The 22700-nt window shown below is 39.9% G+C and overlaps 1 protein-coding gene across 4 annotated transcripts in view; it reads left to right on the forward strand.

Annotated features, from left to right (window-relative positions):
* HIBCH (3-hydroxyisobutyryl-CoA hydrolase) overlaps window positions 1-22700 on the forward strand; it is a 156252-nt gene that overhangs the window by 49708 nt on the left and 83844 nt on the right. For 3 of the 4 annotated variants that reach the window (XM_036253436.1, XM_036253435.1, XM_036253438.1), the window contains exon 2: window positions 16861-16903. In XM_036253436.1, coding sequence (XP_036109329.1) covers window positions 16861-16903 — 43 coding nt within the window. Of the gene's footprint in view, window positions 1-8085; window positions 8146-16860; window positions 16904-22700 lie in introns of those variants that run through there. The other variant, XM_036253437.1, reaches the window with a different exon arrangement.

A 22700-nucleotide genomic window follows, 5' to 3' on the forward strand; every position in this document is an offset into this window, starting at 1 on the left:
CAATTTGTTTGAGAGAGAAAAATAGCATCTCACAAACAATTAAGAAAGAAGTGAGTGATGAACTATGTGTAAATTGAAATTCTGGAAAAGAGCTTAGTACAGGTTAGAGTAAGAGATAATTGCAGAAAGATAAAACCTAAGACAGACCTTCAAATGGAAACATTTTAGAAGAAGATAAAAGAATGTACATGCATGCATGGGTAACCATGGACATAGACAATAATGTTAGGGGGAGGGGGAGATTGGGAGGAGAGTGTCAATAGGGGAAAAAGGAGAAACATCTGTAACAAAAATAAATAGATAAATTAATTAATTAAAATTGAAAAAAAAAGAAGAATGGCTTTTCTGGTATGAGGAATTATATAAGCCAAGACACAGGCAGAAAATCATTATGTGCTCAGGGTTATTTAGGAGACATACATGTGACAGGAAGGAGAGCAGGTAAATGGGGAAGAAGATGGGTTATCTAAGGTGGAGCCCTGTTTCTGTTGCCTCAAAAGTCAGTCAGTTTGAACTCAATGTTACAGACCACTGTTGTTCAATCCAAAAGTTACCTATATCATTAAAGAATGTCTAGTAGAGCCTGGCCTGTGTGGCTCAGTGGATTGAGCATCATCCCATGGACTGAACACTTTCAGTTCAATTAACGGTCAGGGCACATGGCTGGGTTGCAGGCTCCATCCCCAGTGGGGGACATGTAGGAGGCAGATGACTGTTGTTTCTCCCTCACATCAATGTTTCTATCTCTCTCTAAAAATTCAATAAAAACGTATTTTTAAAAAATGTCTAGAACAGTACACACATAAAAATAAATAAAAAGAAGTAGGTGAAGAAAATCTTAATAATATATTTTCCCTAACCCAATATATCTAAAATATTATCTTTTTAATATGTAATTAATATAAAATTTATTTTACTGCTTCAGTTGTTCAAACATTTCAATTCCTCAGTTGTACAAGCCACATTTTAAGTGCTCAGTAGCCACATGTGTTAGTATTGGACAATATAGCTATAAACAATTGTGAGGTTGTCTAGCAGCTGAATAATTGGTTGAAAGTAGTATCTTTGGAAGATATGTTGTCAGTAAAACACAGTGAATGGAAGGACATGATAGAGCAAACTTGAGAGATGTTTTAAAGGAATAGTTATTATACATTGATGACTGATAGGCAATGAGAGAAGGAAAAAAATTCAATACTTGTAGCCAGCCTCCCAACCGCCCTCAATGATCCTTGCCTCCTAGTACTCACACTTTCGTGTAGTCCCCTTCCACACTGGACCAGGGATGGTCTGCATGACCAATAGAATAAGTCAGTAGTGATGGTTTGTCACTTCCAAAGGTTAGATTATAAAAAATACAATGGCTTCTGTCTTGGTGGTTCTCTCCCTTGGATCACTTAGTCTGGAGGAAGCCAAATGCTACATTGTGAGCAGCCCTATGGAGAGGCCTTTGTGGCAAGGAACTGAAGCCCGACAGCAATCCCATGGGTGAGTTTGGAAAAGAGTCCTCCTGCCCTAGTTGAGCATTCAGGTGACTGCAGTCCCAGCCAACACCTTGATCACAACCTCAGGAATGGCTCTGGGCCTAAACCACCCACCTAAGCATCTCCTTGACTCCTGAGCCTCAGAATCTGTGAGAAATAATAAATGTTTGTTATTTTAAGATGCTAAATTTTGGAATAATTTACAACAGCAATTGATGATGACTGTATCAATCAATAATAAAATAACCCAATTTAAATATGGGCAAAATAATTGAATAGCTACTTTACAAAAGAAGACGATAGTACATGAAAAAGTACTCCATATCATTAGACACTAGAGAACTTCAAATTAAAGTACACATCAGCATCACCTAAGGCAAGAGAAACAAACAAAAAAATGAACACGTGGGACCACATCAAACTAAAAAGCTGCAAAAAAAGCATAGCAAAAAAAACAACCATCAGAATGGAAAGGGAACCCACTATATGAGAGAGCGTAATTGCCAATGATACATCAGATAAGGGGTTAATTTCCAATATATATAGAGTACTCACACAATTCAACAAAAGGAAGACAAAGAACCCAATTAAAAAATAGGCAGAGGACCTAAAGAGACACCTCTGTAAACAGGACATACAAATGGCCAAGAGACATAAAAAAATGCTCAATGTCACTAATCATCAGAGAGATGCAAATTAAAACAACAATGAGGTATTACTTCACACCTGTCAGAGTGGCCACCATCAATCAACAAATCATCAAACAAGTGCTGGAGAGGGTGTGGAGAAAAGGGGACTCTAGTACACTGCTGGTGGGAATGCAGACTGGTGCACCCACTATGAAAAACACTATGATGTTACCTCAAAAAGTTAAAAATTGAACTGCCATTTGACCTAGTGATCCCACTTCTAGGAATATACCCTAAGAAGCCTAAAACACCAATCAGAAAGAATATATGTTCCCCCATGTTCATAGCAGCACTATTTACAATAGCTAATATCTGGAAACAGCCCAAGTGTCCATCAGTAGACGAGTAAAGCTGTGGTACATATATACAATGGAGTACTATGCAGCTGTAAGAAAGAAACATCTCTTATTCTTTGCGACGACATGGAGAGACCTGGAAAGTATTATCCTAAGTGAAACAAGCCAAGCAGAGTAAGACAAATATCACATGATCTCACTTATTTCTGTAATATAAAGAACTAAACAAACTGATGAACAAAATAGACCCAGGGTCATAGAAGTAGGGTACACAGTGATAATTCTCAGAAGGGGGGGGGGGGGGATAAACCACAGAACTTATATGCATGTATGCATAACTGATGGACATAGACAACAAAGCTGGGGACGGGGTGGGGGCATGGCAAGGAGGGTGTCAGTGGGGGGAAAAAGAAACATTTGTAACAAAAATAAATTAATAAAATAAATAAATAAACAGTAAAAATAAAGTACAAATCAGCAGGCTAAAATTAAAAAGACCGACAAAACAAAATGTTGAGGTTATGGAGCAACCATATGTCTTTTTAAAAATTTTGATATGTAATTCATATACCATACACTTCATCCATTTAAAGTATACAAGTAATGCCTTTAGGATAATGCAACCATCTCCACAATACATTTTAGAATATATTACTCCAAAAAGAAAACCTATATCCTTTAGCTATCACCCTCCAATTATCTCACCACTCCTCTCAAATGCTAAGTCACCACTAGTCTACTTTCTGACTCTATACATTTGCTTATTCTAAACACTCCTATCCATGAGCAATACAATATGTGGTCTTTTGTGACTGGCTTCTTTCACCTAGTATAGTGTTTTTAAAGTTCATCCATTTCTAGCATGAATCACTTTCATTTCTTTTTTTTCTTATTCCTCACCTGAGGATACTTTTCTATTTATCATCAGATAGAGTGGGAGGGAGGGGGAGAAAGAGAAACAGAGAGAAACATCGATGTGATAAAGCCACATCAACTGGTTGCCTCCCGCATGACCAGACCAGGGCTGGGGACAAACTGCAACAGAGGTACGTGCCCTTGACTAGAATCAAACCCACAACTCATTAATCACAAGCTGATACTCTAACCACTAAGCAAAACCGCCAGAGCACTTTCATTTCTTTTTACTGCCAAATAATATTTCATTGTATGGAATGTCCCTTAAAATTCCATCATTTGATAGACATTTAGGTTATTTCCACTTTTAGGCTACTATGAATAATACTGCTATAAACATTTGTGTGGGTTATGTTTTCATTTCCTCCTGGGAATATATCCAGGAGTTGAGTTGCTAGGTCCTTTGGTAACTTTATGTTTAACCATTTGATGGACTTCCAGGCTTTTTTTCTGAAATGGCCACACCATTTTTACACTCCCATCAGCAATGTATGAGGAATCCAATTTCTCCACATCTTCATAGACACTTATTATCTGTCTTTTTATTGCAGCCATCCTATTAGGTATGATTTACATTATGATTTTGATTTGTACTTCCCTGATGGCTAATCATATTGAACATCTTTTCATATGGTTATTGATCAGCTGTATATCTTCTTTGGAGAATTGTCTATTGAGATCCATCGTCCATTTTTTCCTTTTTAAAAAATTCTTGGGCACTATGAAGTCCTTGCAAACACAGCTTGTTTCTGTAGATTATTTTCCAAACGTATACAAAATGGAACTAAAATGAAGAATCTCATAAGAATCTGAAGAGGTACAATATTAAAAGCTACGATTACCCAGTAGCAAGTGTTCCAGCCTTCAATTGCCAGCTGCTTCCTCTTCCTGTTCTCAAGAGTTAGCAGGATAAAAATGTCTTCCCCATGACTGTTTCATTTCTTTCTTCTCAGCACCTGGGCCTGCCTGGTTCAGCATCTCGAAGAAGTCTGATGTTTTTGCCTGAATATAGGCCTTAGCCCACTTGATAAGGTAGTGTAGGTGGTCCTAAAACATGTGGATCAGGTTGAAGGTGTTGTCTCAATCAATGATGTTGGTGTGATGAGGGAACAGCATGAAGGTTGTCACCCATAGCAACCAATTTTGCTACCCACAGCAGCACTAATATCTTTCAGCTCCAGAGGAGTTCCCTGTGGCTAAAGAGGAACTGTGGGGCTGTGGAGCTGGTTTGTTGTCTTTCTTTGGACTCTTGCACAAACACCTTTCCAATGACCACATCATTATCATCCTTAAACACTGTGCTGAAGACTACTGTCCTTTTTAGATTCAACATACATGAGCTCATCACTCCTATAATGGATAACTGCCCTGTTCTCTCCTTCCTTGCTTTTCTTCTTAGAATTGGAAATATTTCTCAAAAACAGAGTTTTTGAGAAACAATTTCATTTCAACATGCCAGCTTGATGCACAATGGAATCCTTGGAGGCAGGCAGATTTTCAAGATGGTATAGCAAAGAGACATTATATCCTGATTTACCAAAAAACTCCCATACACTCTCTTGAGCACACTTTGCCTGATGTTTTTATCACTTTTATTTTGTCTCCATTAGGATTTGAAATATCACAGAGGACCCCATCAAAATCTGCAAAAGTTACTAATACAGCTTCTGATTTGTTTCTGGTGGCCACCTTCTTGAACTTGAGCACAGTCACCTCCTTGATGATGTGGTTGTTCACCTCCAGCAACCTGCTTGCTGAGCCACCATGGCTGCTGCCTACCAACCCCATTGTCCATTTTTCAATTGGGCAATTTGTCTGTTTTATTATTGAGTTATAATAGTTCTTAACATATTTGAGATACTTATCCCTTATCAAATATATCATATGCAAAAATATTTTCCATTCTGTGGGTTGTCTGCAATTAGAAATCTTAGTTCAAAGTGATACACTTTTGAAAAAGATCTTGGCTTACATTATTTGTCAGTAAACTAGCATGAGGCCTTGTATGATACAGGTTGCACGCACATGAAGTTAGGGGGTTAGGGAAGATTTGAATCTTGGGCCAAGCTCTTTCCAGTAAAACATGATGGATCAGATGACTAGTTTGTTTATTGTGCACACTGAATGAAACATACTGGCAATGTCAGATGGTGATGTCAAATAGTGATGTCTCATAACTGTTTAAAAACTGAATTGCAAATAAAAACAACTACTTATCCTTCAAAGCCCAGTTAGTGATACTTTCTCCAAAGTTCTTAGCTAGAATCTCCACAATATTCTATGAAATTCTCCTTAAACTCATTTTCATAACATTTTTAAATTTCCCCAACCTTGAAATGAGTCAGAGGTTTAAGGACTTGTGAAACTTGTTAATATATATTTTTCTTGAAAATTACATTATGGTCATTTGATAACTGATATTTATCATATCTTGGCACTTTAGTCAAAACCTTGAATTTAGCATTCTGTCACAGTAATTATCCCAGAGAGAATAATTTATCATTATGTAAGCCTATCGTTTCCACCAGACAATAGGCTAGGACTGTCTCAATCCTTATATTCACTTTATTCAGGTTGTTATGCCTATTATCTGTCCCAGAAGAACTTTTCCAGTCACTTGCCATTCTATGCCTTTTCAATACCAGATAGAGATAAAGATGGTATCTTATTATGTAATATAAAGTTCAAAAAGGCAGGGTGTTTTAGTTTTTGTTCCTTCTGGTATTTCTAGCCCTCACAGTTCCTAACATAAGTTACAAAAAGCAAATAAACTGAATTGTAGGTTAGGAGTTCCTTTTGAGATGCCTATTGTCTTCTGGTGTGTATTTGGGAATTATATTTGACCTAGGTTAGAAAGGTAATTTTTGGAAAACAATTTTTAAAATTGATTTGAGAGAGAGAGAGAGAGAGAGAGGAAGGGGTGGGGGAGAGAGAAAATGATTTGTTCCATTTACTTATGCATTCATTGGTTGATTTTTGTATGTGCACTCACCTGGGATCAAACCCACAACCTTGGTCTATGGGGAGGATGCTCTATCCAACTGAGCTACTTGGCCAGGGAGAAAAGTAATTTTAGATCAAAGACTTGACATTATGTTTCCAATGTGAAGAAGCTAAGACTAACTCCTTGAACGTCCTTCTCTCTCGAATTTTTCACTGAGTCTTTGTGATGAATGAGTCAATATTTTAGTGGTGATGAAATGGTTGCTGCTGGACATCTGGGTGTATCTGGGAGCAGAGGACTATTTTTCTGAATCAAATTTAACAGTGGGTCCTAGTAGGTGAGTTAAATCTTATTTCATTTAAAAGTAAGCTACTTTCTGAATAATTACACTTTCACTGATAATGGTAACTTTTAGCTTAGTTGATGAAGACATTATTTTATATCATCTTTTAAAAATATATTTTTTTCTTGCCCTGGTTGGTGTGGCTCAGAGGTTAGAGTATCGGCCCATGGACCAATGAGTCGCGGGTTCGATTCTGGTCAAGAACATGTACCTCCATTGCGATTGGTCCCCGGCCCTGGTTGGGGTGGTGGGAGAGGCAGTCCCTTGATGTGTCCCTTTCTCATCGATGCTTCTCCTCTCTCTCTCCTTCCACTCTAACTGAACAAAAATGGAAAAATGTCTTCCAGGGGAGGATAAAAAACACATTTTTTTCTTTATTGATTTTAGAGAGAGAGAGGGAGGAAGAGGGAGAGAGAGATCATCCATAAGAGAGAATATAAATTGACCGCCTCCTGCATGCCCCCCACTGGGGATCAGGTCCACAACCTGGGCATGTGCCCTGACCAGGAATCGAACCAACAACATCTTGGTGCATGGGTGGATGCTCAACCGCTGAGCCACACCCGCTGGGCTACTATATCATTTTTTTTTTAATCCTCATCCGAGGACATTTTTCCATTTTTTGTACAGACAGAGTGGGAGGGAGAAAGAGGAAGAGAGAGAGAAACATCGATGTGAAGGGACACATCGAGTGGCTGCCACCCGCACGACCAACCAGGGCCGGGGACAAACTGCAACCGAGGTACATGCCCTTAGCGGAACCGAACCCGGGCCTCTCCGGACCGCAGGCGGACACTCTAAGCGCTGAGCCAAACCGGCCAGGGCTACTATGTCATTTTTTAATGAGCCAGTTCTTGTCTGTTATTGAGAAAGAGTGGAGCATCTATAACTCTTCCCCCAAACTGGAAATATCCCAATCCTAATGTGAGAGGAGTCTGCTGTGTTGGATTAAGAATAAACTACATTGATGTCCTATTACGAAGTGCATTTCATTTGTTTTAATCCTCAAAGAAAAGAATTTTAAATTTATAATTTTAATTTAAAAAGTTAAAATTCCAGAAAAGCTTTTCACGCTAGTCAAATTATACACGCCAAGCCCAGACCACGTGAGCTTTCCCCGACAGCGCCTCTGGGCTGGAACCTGCCTCCCCGCCAGCACACGTCTGCTCTCTGGCGGCCGCTTCAGCCCGGCCCTACTTACCGGCCCTGGCCTGGGCCCGGCCCGCCAGGCCCCGCCCCCAACCTATTCTCGCGGTTTTTCTCGCCCCGCCCCTCAGCGCCGCGAAGTATGAAACCCCGCCCTGGGCCTCTCTGGTCCCCTGGAGGACTTGTAATCTGTTTCCGGCGGCGCGCGGCGTTGGTGGGCGGGTCTGACGTAAGGCGTGGGGAACCATCTGGGTGCGCAGCCCGGCTGATTTGGTTCCCTAGTGTTTTGGAGACTTAGGCTACGGAAGATGTCGGGCTTTCTGTCAAGGTGAGTGAGTGAACGAGCGAGTGGCAGGCTCGTCCGCGGCGCTCGCCGAGATGAAAAAGTGTCAGGCCTGAGGACTTGCCTCGAAGTTTCGAGTCACCCTTGGGGACGCAACATTGGGACGCGACATTCAGACCTGGGTCCTGTCCCGGCCGCCGCGCCCCCGGCCCGCCTTCGGGTTTCGTCCTTTCTCCTTCTAGCACCTTCTTTGAAGCATCACCTTCGATTTCTGCTACTCCGGATCTTATTCAGCCTTGATCCCGCAGGATTTTCTTTCTTTTTGACCCTAATTTCTTTCCTTTCTAAACAGTTGTGTATAGTTTGGGGGACACGCAGGGTTTCAGCCTGGAGGAATTTTGTAGCATGTTTTGTGCAGCTAACAAACGCTCCTGGCTTCGCTAGTGGTTGCACCTGTGCCCCTGGTGTGCCTTTAGTGTTCAACTCTCCCAGGGGGTTTCCAGCATTAATACAAGTCTCTGGAAATTTCAGACTAGTGTTGTGACATGTAACGTGGGTTGGTGGAGTATGTGTGCCAACATTGTTTAACTTTTGAGAGTGCTGCTCTGTGCAGCTTGAGCTAGTTGAGGAAAACTGGGAGCAGTCATTTTAGGGAGTTAGGCTGCATCATCAGTCTTGAGGCCTACTGCATGCCCCAGGTAGCAGCTGTGATCACTTTAAGGGAGACCCATCTTATTTTTTCAATAGCTGACATTCTTGGGTTCTTCAGCCTTTGAGTTTGCCTGGGGGTGGGGAGGAGTGTTTCTTTTTCTTAAGAAGAATAGCTACTCACTGCAACATTGTATCCACAGACCTGATTCTTAATAAATATTTGAAGAGAACTTGGAGAATTGCTTTCCTTTTTTTTTTAATATCTTGTAATTAGCTGTCCCTGTGTCTCTAAGCAGCTCATAGAGAGATTTGGTAGATACTAAGAAAATCAATACATATCATCATTGTTGCTGATGTTTTGAAGTTGTGGTCAAATCCCAAATTATTTGAGAAACAAATTGGGAACTCACATTTATTAACAAAGTTAACTGACTTGGGAAATAATTTGTCATTCCCAGAGTTCAGGTTGGCTTTATTCCATTCCATATTTCAAGGTGCAGACTGACTAGGTGAGTTCCGGAGAAGTTTTAGAGATGCTTTTTCCTGTGCCAGCCCTGGCTTGGATATTATCCTAGTAGCAAAGCAGATAGCAGAGCCCAAGGTCATTCCGTCTTACAACAGTCTATCACAAATGTATTTAGAAACAGGGTGCCACGGAGAGTGTTTCTGAGAGGCAATAAGGTCTCTGTGTTGTGGCTGATGTTGTTGAGTAAGCCCTCCTAAACTCCAGCCTTGGATTCCCTGGCACTGTCTTCATTTCCTACTACCACTCTCCACTATTTATCTAGCCTTAGTGCCATTTCAGTCCTTGGACATTTTTGTTGTTGTTCTTGTTCCCAAATAAAGCACCTCTCTTTGAAGATAACTCTTCAAATTTGTATTTCTTTCTTTCTTTTTTTAATCCTCACCTATATTTCTTTCTTTCTTTTTTCTTTTTTAATCATCAGATAGAATGGGAGGGAGGGAGAGGGAGAGAGAGAAAGAAACATCAATGTGAGAGACACACATTGACTGACTGGTTGCCTCCTGCATGACCCCAACCAGGGTCATGCACGAACTGAAGAATGTGCTCTTGACCAGAATCGAACACACTACTCATTGGTCCTTGCACTGATGCTCTAAACATGCTCTAAACACTGAGCAAACTAGCCAGCGCTCAAATTTGTATTTCTAACCTTGATTTATCCTGAGCTCTAGTTCTAGTCAGAACCACCTGCATATCTCACTTTGCACTTCAAGTACAAATTCGCACAAAAGTGCAACCTTTACTTAGATCTGCACTTTCAACTTCTTGACACTGTCTTCTAGATTCCTAAAGTTATCTGAGTTCTCTCACATTCCCAATCCGTATCTTTTCCTGCTGAGTAGAATTTGAGCATTCCTCCCAAATTTATCACTAGTTCATTGATTTTCAGAAACTTGATTGGTGGATTTATCTTTTCCCATTTTAAATTTGCACATGACTGTCTTATTAATCTTGCTCAAGTTTTCTTCGGTGCCTGCCATTCTTCTACTCAGAAGCTCTTGGAGAGGAACACTCCTACCTTTGGAAGTTTAAAACGTTTCCAGCCCAGGTTTCAAGATTTGGCCTCAATTTACTTCATGAATTCAACAATACTTTCTGTTATGTTCTTGTTTGGGGGCGGCACTGTTCTAGGTACTGCTATTATCTTATAGCCCACCTAGAGTACTTGATGTTCTTATGTAAGGCCCTTGAAATCTGAAAGGAGAGCAGATAATGAAACAAATATTTAAACAAAAGTAATATATACATTTTTTTTTTTTTACCGACTCTGATAAGTGTCTTAAAGGAAAAGTACAATTATGAGAGAGCCAGGTTTAGAAAGGAAGATGGGTTCAGGGAGCTTCTTCAAAGAGGTTAATCTTGAAGTTGTTTATAGTGATCATTCCCTTCTCTATCTTCTCTTCTGTTGAACTGCATTGGTTTGGTTCTTGCTTCTTGGGACAGACACATCGATTGGTTGCCTCCCACATGACCCTGACCAAGGCTGGGGACCAAACCACAACTGAGGTAGGCACCCTTGACCAGAATTGAACCTGCAACTCTTTGGTCTGTGGAGCAGTGCTGTAACTGCTGAGCCAAACCAGCCAGGGCTTGGGCTGCTGCTTTTTATTTTACTTCTACATAGTTATTTCTGAAGGCTTAATATTTGATTCCCTGTCATGTTATTTCTATGCTAGGAGTCACCCAAATGAGGAGGCTAAGAAGGAAGCACTGAGCAATGCTGGCTGAATGGCAGCAGTGCTCTGTATAAAGGAGGTAGCTTCTCAATTCCAGGCATTGTTGACATTCTAAAGTGTAGATCCACAGTTTCTGTAACTACCAATTTTTTTTTGAAAAGCTGGAAAACGGCATCTTTTAGGAGAAATTTCTTGATTTTTACGTTTGTGGTTTTAAAACAATGCTGACTAAACAAAACACATTTGTAGACCCAGGCCAACTTCAGCCCACTAGTTTTGGACTCCAGCTTATTTCTCAGTTATTCCTCATAGAGAGCTACCTCAGTGTCTACATGTGACTGCCTAACCTATCTTTTCTTTCAAACTCCTCTGTCTCTTTCCCACTTGAATATTTTTACTTATGTCAGTACATCCTCAAGAAATTCAAAATGAAATTCATATTTCATCCTAGAAACCAGTTAGTTTCCTTTCTAATCTTTGTAGTAGCTATATTCTCCTGACTTGAAATCTGGGAGTTGTTTCTAGCATCATTCTTTTCTTTTATTATTGAGTTTTTACTTTGTAATAACTAAATAAAATCATTCCTTTCTATTTCCACAGCTGCTGTTCTTCATCAGTTCATGCTTTAATTACTTTGCCTTGTACTCGATTGCCTGCTTTATTCACATTTCACATTCTGCCCTGCCTATTTCTTCTGCAATCAGCTTCATTAAGCACGATATTTATTATATTATCTTCTTAAACAGTTTCATGAATAGTTGTTTAATTTTGTGAGCCTATGTGTGTTTCATTGGATAATTTAAAAAATCTAGGATAAGGTTCTCATCCTTCTAAGACAGTTTTTAATTTTAGCATGTATCAGAATCACCTGAAGGATTTGTTAAACAGATTTCTGGGCCTCACCCCACAATTTCAGTAGATTTTCACAGGGTCAGGAATTTACATTTTCACAAGTTTTCAGGAGATGCTGATGGTGTTGGTCAAGGAACCACACTTTGAGGTCTATTGCCCCAAGCAGCCACTTTGACCATAACCTGAAGGAAATAAACCTGACCAAGTGAGTTAGTAAACAAACAGTAAATATCAACAGTATAGTAGTATTTTAAAAACTGTCATCTATACAAAAACATCACACAGCCAATAACAATATTTAAAATATTTAAATATGTATGATATGAAAAAGTAGTCATGACAGAAGTTAAAAAAAGAAAGCAGGCTACAAAACAGTAAATATAATACACATCTAAATTTGTTGTTTTAAAAGTGTTTGTTAGGCCCTGGCCAGTTTGGCTTAGTGGTTTGAGTGTCAGCCTGTGGACCAGAGAGGCCCGGTTGTTCAGTTCCCACTAAGGGCACGTGCCTCAGTTGCAGTTTGTCCCTGGCACTGGTTGGGGTCGTGTGGGTGGCAACCACTCGATGTGTCTCTCTCATGTTGATGTTTCTCTCTCTCTCTCTCCCCCTTTCTCCCTGTCACTCTATCTCAAGATAAAAATGCAAAAATGTCCTTGGGTGAGGATAAAAAATAAAATAAAAATGTTTGTTAGGCTAGGAATACAGACACAGCTTGGCAAAAGTGATCAGTAATAACAGAATTTAGAATGGTGGATGGCCGGGAAAGCTGGGAAGGGGCATCCTCGAGGAAACACTGAATGTTGGAAATTGTCTTTATCTAGAATTTGAGATGATCGTTAAGGACTGAATGCACATGTAAGAGTTCACTGAGCTACCAACTTCAGAATAGCACATTTAAGAACTTCATAATTAAAGCAAAAGCAACATGGGAGGAGAGGGTAGTGACTGGAAGGAACATGAGGGCTTCTGGGATGCAGGCACTATCTTGTTTTTTTTTTTTAATCCTCACCCGAGGACATTTTTCCATTTTTTGTTCAGATAGAGTGTGAGGGAGAGAGAGGAAGAGAGAGAGAGAGAGAGAGAAACATCGACGTGAAAGGGACACATCGAGTGGCTGCCACCCGCACGACCAACCAGGGCCGGGGACAAACTGCAACCAAGGTACATGCCCTTAGCAGGAACCGAACCCAGGTCTCTCCGGACCGCAGGCCGATGCTCTGACCGCTGAGCCAAACTGGCCAGGGCACTATCTTGTTTTTTGATCCAGGTGCCAGTGAAATGAGTATGTTCGGTTTGTGAAAACTCATCAAATTGTATCTTTGTGCTTTGGGCCCTTTTTGAAAAGTTCCCCAAAAGACATCACTCTTGCTGTTAAGTGAGAGAGCTGCATATAAAAATACTGTAGTTAGAATATACTGGGATGCATACTAAACAAGAAGTGACATTTAAGATGTATGGAGAGATGTCAAAGCTGAAATCAGTAGCAATATCTTTATAAGGACTGCGCACATATGGAGATACACTATTTGATGGAACTGAAAACATGCCAATTTATTTATTTTTCAGGGATACTTTGAGATTATTTGAGGGGCAGTAGTTTAGGTGAGGCATTCAAGAAAAAAAAAAGGGCAATATGACCATTGTTACCACTTGTAAGCACATCTTAGGTGACTGAATTTATAAGAATATTTGCAATCTAACTTTACAGAATTTATATTGCTTTCCTTTTACATTACATTTATTTATTAAAAAAAAATTTTTTTTTCTTTACTGATTTTAGAGGGAGAGAGAGAGAGATAGAAACATAGATGAGAGAGAACATTGATTGACCACCTCCTGCATGCCCTCACTGGGGTTTTGGCCCACAACCTGGGCATGTGCCTTGACCAGAAATTGAACTGACGACCTCTTGGAGCATGGGTTGATGCTCAACCACTGAGCCATACCAGCTGGGCTCCTTTTACATTACATTTAAATTAATACTACAAAACAAGGGGCAGAGGAAATCGCTAATTTGTTTAAATCAGTCACACTTCACATTCCTGGGTTAGCATATTTTGTTTGTTTTGTTTTGTTTTGTTTTGTTGTTTTTATCCTCACCCGAGGACATTTTTGCATTTATCTTCAGATAGAGCAGGAGGGAGAGAGGGAGGAAGAGAGAGAGAGAGAGAAACATCAATTGGTTGCCACCTGCACAACCCCAGCCGGGACTAGGGAAGAACTGTAACCGAGGTACATGCCCTTAGCAGGAACTGAACCTGGGACTCTGGTCCACAGGCCGATGCTCTCTCTATCCGCTGGGCTGGGTTAGCATATTTTGAACATGCCATGCCAAAAGTAAAATGTTCTAGTTCAGCGACTCCACAATTTGTATGCATATTAAAATCACTTGTAGACTTTTGCAACTATTTCAAGGCCTAAGTCACATCCAAAACCAATTAAATTATAAACTCTGGAGGTGGGACACAGGCATAGGTATTTTGTTTGAAGCTCCCCCAGATGATTTCAAAGTGCAGACAAGTCATTAAAATTAATGGTTTATACAAATTAAACAGAAATGACAGATCCTAACTTATTTACTGATATTTTCTAAACAGGATTTGCATATAGACATTTAAGCCCGGCTGGTGTGGCTCAGTGGATTGGGCATCATCCCATGGACTGAGAGGGCCTGGTTTGATTCCTGGTCAGGGCGCATGCGTGGGTTGCAGACTTGATCCCCAGTAGGGGGCTGCCCATCAATGTTTCTCTTCCACGTCAATGTATCCATCTCTTCCTTCCTCTCTCTCTAAAAAATAAATAAATAAACATTCATGTAAACATTTAAAAATCTGAGCTGTATTTACCCTGTAGCACCATTTCTAAAAATTTTTTAAACTTAATTTTATCTTTTTGGGAGTTGTTTTAAGTGGCAAAAAATATAAACGCTAATTTCTTTAAATCAGAATAACTTCAAATTTCTTAATGAGGCTGGTACCTAAATGCCAGTTCAAGGTTAAAGATCATACTGCCAGATTGGCAAGTTTTTTGTAACAGTTTAAATATTTTCTGCAACATAAAGAGTAAACAGAGAAACATAGGTCTAGCTTCAAATCCCAGTTTTATTTGAGAAAGAATTTTATTTTACTCAAAGTTAATAACCCACCAATGCAAGTGCAACTTAATGAACACTGCATTCATAGGTCACAAAATTCTCTGGACCAAAATAGGAAACAAACCAAACTACAGTCAAGTTCTTTGCCAGATTTTATATAATTGTATCACTTCTATTTGTTCTGATTCATACTCATATTTGAGTATCCAGAATCCCCAAGTAATTCTGAATTTATGGTCTTCTGTTTCCTTCCTATGGCTCCAAAACTGTCATCTGATGGAGGGGCTGAGGACATACATGTCCCAGATTTTATCACTCAACCTTGGGCATCTCCAAAGCCTTGGAGTCCATGTCTATAGTACAAAGGAGAAAATGGCAAATGCCTTAAGAGATGTGCTGCTGGGTCACAGGCCCCACAGTATCCCATACTTCCACATAAGAGAGGGTGTTGATACTCTTTGGGGATCTGTTAGTTGAGATCCACTTTGTCATCTAGAGTCACTAGAGCAAGGTCTGTTTTCCACACTTGTTAATAATGAGTGAGTGATGAAAGAAGTGAGTCTTACTTGACCTCCAATTGTATGACCCAATTTCTGTTTTGGAGGGGGTAAGATACCTAGGACTTGCCACAGGTGGTCTACTTTCTGTTCATCCTGTGGTTGGCCCTGGCCAAATGAGTACCCTGAAATCACCACACTCATAGCCCTGAGGTAGGGACCAATGAGATAGTTGTAGGTTAGGATCTTGCCTTGTGGCTTTGACAAAGTTAAAAAAGACAAGGTCATTTACTTTTTGTTCCTTCTGGTATTTCTAGTCCTTCACAGTTCCTAAGGAAAGTTATAAAAAACAAACAAACTGAATTGCAGGTCAAGGGTTCCTTCTATAATGCCTGTTATTTGTCCTCTGGTCAGTGTGTATTTGGGAATTATATTTGACCTATGTTAGAAAAGTAACTTTTGATCAAAGACCTGACAGTATCATCTTAAATGTGAAGGACTAAGACTAATTCCTTGAACTTCCTCCTCTCTCAAATTTTTCACTGAATTCTTTCTGATGAATGAGTCAATATGTTAGTGGTGATGAAATGGTTGCTGCTGGACATCTGAGTGTATCAGGATGCAGAGGAACCTTTTTCTGAACTAGGTTAACAGTGGCTCCTAGTGGGTGAGTTAAATCTTGGTTTCATTGAAAAGTAAGCTACTTTCTATATAGTATGGCATATGCAGACTAATTTCACTGCCCTAAACATCCCAAGTATTCCATCTGTTCTTTCCTCTTCCTGGCAACTACTGATCTTTTTACTGTCTCCATAGTTTTACCTTTTTGAGAATGTCCTATAGAGGACTCATACAGTACATGTTCTTTTCAGAAAAACTTCTTTCACTTAGTTGGTTTTCGTGGAATTATAGCTGATTTCTTTTTATTGCTGAGTAATATTCCATTGTATGGATATACCACAGTTTGTTCATCTTTTCATCTATTGAAGGACCTCTTGGTTACATCCATGTTTAGGCTATTATTAATTAAGCTGGGAGTGCAATTTATTGTTGTATTGTATGATAGTGTATATTTAGTTTTGTAAGAAACTGCCAAACTGATTTACAAAATAGCTGTACCATTTGTTTCTACCAGCAATGAACGAGAGTTAAACCTTTTTTTTCTTCTTTATTGAATTCATTGGAGTAACATTGGTTAATAAAGTTAAATAGGTTTCAGGAGTACAGTTTTATAATACATCATCTGTATATTTTACTGTGTGTTCACCACCCCAAGTCAAGTCTCCTTTCATCACTATTTATCCCCCTATAATACTCTCTTTTACCTAAACCTTTTTTTCTTTTTAAAACCTTTTTGTTCTAATGCTTTTTAGAGGAGGCTAAAGCACAAGGGAATATAATATTTGTATATTGTAATGTGACTGCTCACAGTACTGTACTCATTGTATTCTACATTTGTTTCAGGTTGAATTCATTCAAAAGGACTAATATCATACTGCAACATTTGGTAAGTTTGGACTTTTTTTCTGGCATGATGTGTAACTTATGTGGTTATGATGTGTAACTTAAAATGTCATTGTTTGAGAAGCAGAGAAATACTGGCAGGTGTCATTGACCTTGGTACACAATGGTTCCCAATTTTATAGTGTCAGGACTTGACAAATATAACCTGTAGGAGGTGGCATAAGGCTGTGGATAAGAGCATGGATCTTCAAGTTGGAATACCTGGTTTAATGGGTTCACTACTTAATCTTGGGCAGATCACTTGGTCTCTCTCAGCTTCCTTTTTAACACATATAAATGAGGATAATAGTATCCACCTTAGAGTTATTATGAATAATAAGTAAGATACTTCATTTAAAAATTTAGCCTAGTGCTTGGCATGTAATAATAATTTTATACATGTTAGCTACTATTGTACTAATAGTTCCCTTCTAGAGCTTAGATGTCTTTATCACAATATTGCAAGGAAGATAATTTTTATTCATTTTTGTATCTCTCTGCTATAGACTGAATGTTTATGTCACCCCTAAATTCATGTTGAAATCTATTCTTAATGTGATGGTAATTGGGGTGGGGACCTTGGGAGGTGATTAAGTCAGAAGGGTGGAACCCTCAAGAATGGTACCAGTGTTCTTACAAAAGAGATTCTAAAGAGCTTCCTCATCTCTTCTGGACACAGTGAGAAGACCAAGAAATGAGATATCAGTAGACACCGAATTTGCCTTTGTCTTAGACTTTCCAGTCTCTAGAACTGTGAGATATAAATGCTTTGCTGTGTAAGCCACCCAGTCTATGGTATTTTTGTTATAGCAGCATGATCAGCCCAAGACACCTTTATACAGCCTGAAAAGTACCTTGCATATAAAAATGACAAGTTGCCCTGGCCGGTTTGGCTCAGCGGTTGGAGCGTCGGCCTGCGGTACAGAGAGACCCGGGTTCGGTTCCCGCTAAGGGCACGTACCTCGGTTGCAGTTTGTCCCCAGCCCTGGTTGGTCGTGCGGGTGGCAGCCACTCGATGTGTCCCTTCACATCGATGTTTCTCCCTCTTTCTCCCTCTCTCTCCCTCCCGCTCTGTCTGAACAAAAAATGGAAAAATGTCCTCGGGTGAGGATAAAAAAATAAAAATAAATAAAAAAAATAAATAAAAATGACAAGTTACTCTGATATAGTACTCACTGTATGCCAGGTGCTATTCTAAGTACTTGATATGTATTAGCTCAGTTGATTTCTTATAGTCATACTGAAGATCTTTTATCTGCAATTCTGAAACCTCAAAGCCAGGAGTATGTGGTAAATGCATTTGGTTGCAAAATATGACTTGAATGTATTTGAAACTCTTTTTGTTTTTAATCCTACTTGTGCAGCTATTTATAGTTTGGTGCATAAGTGTTAAAGCATTTGATTACAGTACAGACTCACTGGGGGTGTTTATATATGGTATATAATATGTATTTTGTTACCTTTTCACAATCTAGAACATTTTCTGAATTATGAAACACACCTGGAACCAAGGGTTTCATTTAAGGGATTATGGCCTTATTCCTATGTTATGGATTAGACATGGAGGGACAGAGAGGCTAAGTAATATGCCCTAATGTCATGCAGCTAACAATGGGAGGTAACATTTGAATCCAGGTAAACTGGCTCCATAGACTTAACCTACTGCACTCTATAGCCTCTGGCAGAGTAACTATTGCACAGCGTTTCTCAGTTGAGCCTCAGTCGAGATGGGTATATGAAGACTGGAATGTCCCTTTCTACCCTTATTTATTTTAAGTCAGCTGATATACATGGGGTGGAGGAGTTTCCTGGAAAAAGCACTTAGAATAATGTCAGTGGTTCATATTTAGACATATACGCATAGATGGAATAGAAAGATCTGACAGAATCTGGATTCATGAGGCTGTGATGACCTGGGCCATAAACAACATTGAGAGATGACAGATAAATTAGGCTCTCGTCAGGGCCTGAGGGCTGAATAGGTTGTAGGTCTCAATGTTGGCTTTTACATCAGAGATAGAGAAGTGGTTTCCCAAGCAGTCCTCTGGGACCCTTCAAATACAGCCAATAAAGAGAATAAAACCCTTTTTATTTCATAGTGGAGTGATGGGAACATGCCACTGGTGGCAGTGCTGTAGACAGAGTAATGAGAAGTGGACAGGACAGGAGAAGCAGATTTGTTGGAAAGAGATTTGTTGGTAAATTTGGTTTTTAACAAGTTGAGTTTGGGGTGCCAAATGGTTAACTCCTGTGATAAGAAAATTCTGTGTAGCAGGCATTTATTTGGAAGTAAGGGCCTGGGCCTCTGGAGCAGTAAAGATACAGATGCAGGTTCGATCCAGCTACTTACAGGTAATAATTGTAGATGGAAAATAGATGTCCTCACAGAAGGTCAGAGAACAAGGGAATAGCTAAGAATGATCTTAGGGGCTCTAAATTATTGACATGTGGAGGAATTTACTGACCCAGTTTGAAATTACTAAAATGAAGCTTGAGTAATCAGCATTTATTAAATGTTTTTTGATGCTTGACCAAAGTGTTGACGATCCATGCTTTTTTTTTTTTATCCTCACCCGAGGACATTTTTCCATTTTTTGTTCAGATAGAGTGTGAGGGAGAGAGAGGAAGAGAGAGAGAGAGAGAGAGAGAGAGAGAGAGAACCATCGACATGAAAGGGACACATCGAGTGGCTGCCACCCGCACAACCAACCAGGGCTAGGAACAAACTGCAACCGAGGTACGTGCCCTTAGCGGGAACCAAACCTGGGTCTCTCTGGACCACAGGCCGACGCTCTAACCGCTGAGCCAAATCGGCCAGGGCGATCCATGCTTAAAGATACTCCTGCGTGCCTGGCTGGTGTGGCTCAGTGGATTAAGCATCATCCCATGGACTGAGAGGTCCTGGTTCGATTCCTGGTCAGGGCACATTCCTGGGTTGTAGGCTTGATCCCCAGTGGGGGGCTTGCAAGAGGCAGCCAATCGATATTTCTCTCTCACATCTGTGTTTATTTCTCTCTCCATCTCTCTCTTCCTTCCTCTCTCTAATCAATAAAAAATAAAATCATCTACTTTAACAACAAAAAACCAAAAACTCCTACATCATTGTAATAGCAAAAACTGGAAATTATCCAATGCTTACCAGTAGGGGACTGATACATTGTTATGTAAGAATGCATAGCTATATGTACCCCCATGTTTGCAGCAGCACTATTTACAATAGCTAAGATCTGGAAACAGCCCAAGTGTCCATCATAGACGAATGGATAAAAAAGCTGTGGTACATATACACAATGGAGTATTATGCAGCTATAAGAAAGAAATATCTCTTATCCTTTGAGACGACATGGAGGGACCTGGAAAGTATTATCCTAAGCGAAACAAGCCAAACAGAGAAAGACAAGCATCATATGATCTCACTTATTTGTGGAATATAATAAACATAACAGTCTGAGGAATGGGGTAGTCCCAGAGACGTGGAAGTGGGGTACAGACTGACAATCCCCAGAAGAGAGGGTGGTGGGGGAGAGATAAACCACAGAATTTATATGCATGTATGCATGAACAATGGACATGGACAACAAAGCTGGGAACAGGGCAGGGAGGGAGAGGGAGGGGGAATCAGTGGAGGAAAAAGGAGAAACATCTGCAACAAAAATAAATTAATTAATTAATAAAAAAATGCATAGCTATTAAAAATAAATAGGTATTATATGGTAAAATCCATACTGGGAAATTTTGCTGATTAAATGGCATGGATTTTTTTCAACAAATTGTAAAGAAAAGAAAGGGATGAAGGGAGAACCTATAAATAAAAAGACTTGAAAGATAAATCCAGTTTTAAAAAATTGACAATTATGTTTATGGATGCACAGTTTGCATTTATTATAAAAACCAGGGCAGTTGTTGCTTTTGTAGGGAGGAAGAGGGCCATGATAGGTATGAGACAGGTGGAGGGCTTTTGGACTAGCTGGGCAACATTGGATCTGGAGTTTGATTTTACCCCAATTACATGCTAATAGTTAGCTCGTTACGATTTCATGGATGTTTGAGGAAGACGAGGAAGACATGAAACTCTTGAGTTTGAGACAAAGGACTTGCTATTAGTGGGATAGTGAGCAGCATTGAGCAGCATGTTCTTATTGGCTCATCATGGTCCCCAAGTCCCACAGGGGTGACATAGAAAGCCCAGATGGATGCCTGCATATACAGTGGTTTGTGTTACCGGACAGTAGTACTAAATTTGAGGAACCTGCCTGCTTATAGCAAGCTGTAAGCTGGAAGCAAGCCTACTCTCTCTCTCAGAGGGAGACATTTTATTTTCCTTAAACTTGCTCAAGCCAGTACAACCCTGAAAAGTGACCCAAGGAAAGAGTGGTCAGGCCCTTGGGTTCATGGCATATCCAGCAGTAAAGTTCAGGGAAACCTCAGGGCCCATGGCAGATGGCTTCTTCCACCACCAATGGAAATAGGGTCATTGTAGATTTAATTAGTTAAGATAAGGTCATACTGGAGTACGAATTACTAGAGTAATTCAATATAATTGTCCTTATAAAAAGGGGAAGTTTGGAGATATGAGACTAAAAGGTATGCTCTGGGCTCTTCTCCTATTTTCCCTGTCCCAGCCATGGAATCACTACTTCTCCAAGGAGCCCTGGTTTTCTTCATTTGAGACTTGCATTTAGAAATTAAGATCTGAGCTCTGGGAATGTTCTCTGCTACTGGGGTGTCATGACTTTCTCTTGGGGGGTTGTGCTAGGAAAATATATGTATAGTGGAACATATATACACTATAGACTAATCCATGTATGTATACATATCTATAATTTTGTTTTTTGCATGTATCTTCAGATAGAGCGGGAGGAAGAGAGGGAGGAAGAGAGAGAGAAACATCAATGTGAGAGAGACACATCAACTGGTTGACACCCACACGACCCCAACCAGGGCCGGGGACAAAATGCAACCCGAGGTACGTGCCCTTGACAGGAACCGAACCTGGGACTCTCTGGTCTGCTGGCCAACACTCTAACCACTGAGCCAAACTGGCCAGGGCTCTATAATTGTTTTTATATTTGTCCGTGTGTGTGTGTGTGTGCACGTGCACACACACACATGCATTCATACCAATGTCTCTGACTTCAGTGCTACAGGACAAGGTTCATTTTAGTCATCCCTTCTTGCATCTCTGTAACTCTCCTCATGACAGTGGCTCTGACTGTTACTTGTTTAACCCTAGTATGCATGCAAAGCAGTTTCAAAATTGTTAGCCACCCGCCATGAGAAACAAATTTACTAACTAGAGCCCAGTGTTGATGTACAGTTCCTTTTGTATTTATCCTTACAGTTTCCCATCAAATCACTACTGGGTCAGTTCCCCTGTCACCCCTACCACAATCACTTCAGTGAGGTTACATCATGCATGTGCAGTTGAGTTAGATTCATTTGTCACAGTCTGCATTTTATGTTGGAATCCCATGATATACTACTGATTTTTAAAAAAAATATGTAATTTGTATTAGAGTTCACTCTTGGTGATGCACATTTTTGTGGGTTTTGACAAATGCATAAATTATGCATTCACAAACCTAAAACCATTCATAATGGTTCCATCACCCCAAAACTTCCCTGTACTTTCCTTTGTAGCCAACTATTTCTCTTATCCCCAGCTACTGATCTGTGTTATGTCTCTATGGTTTTGTTCTTTATAAAATGTCATGTGATTGGAATCATACAATACATAAACTTTTGGAACTGGATTCTTTTACTTGGCAAATGCCTTTAAGAATCATCTATGTTCTTACATG

Source organism: Molossus molossus, unplaced genomic scaffold (assembly GCF_014108415.1).
Source record: "Molossus molossus isolate mMolMol1 unplaced genomic scaffold, mMolMol1.p scaffold_m16_p_11, whole genome shotgun sequence".
NCBI classification, from domain to species: domain Eukaryota; kingdom Metazoa; phylum Chordata; class Mammalia; order Chiroptera; family Molossidae; genus Molossus; species Molossus molossus.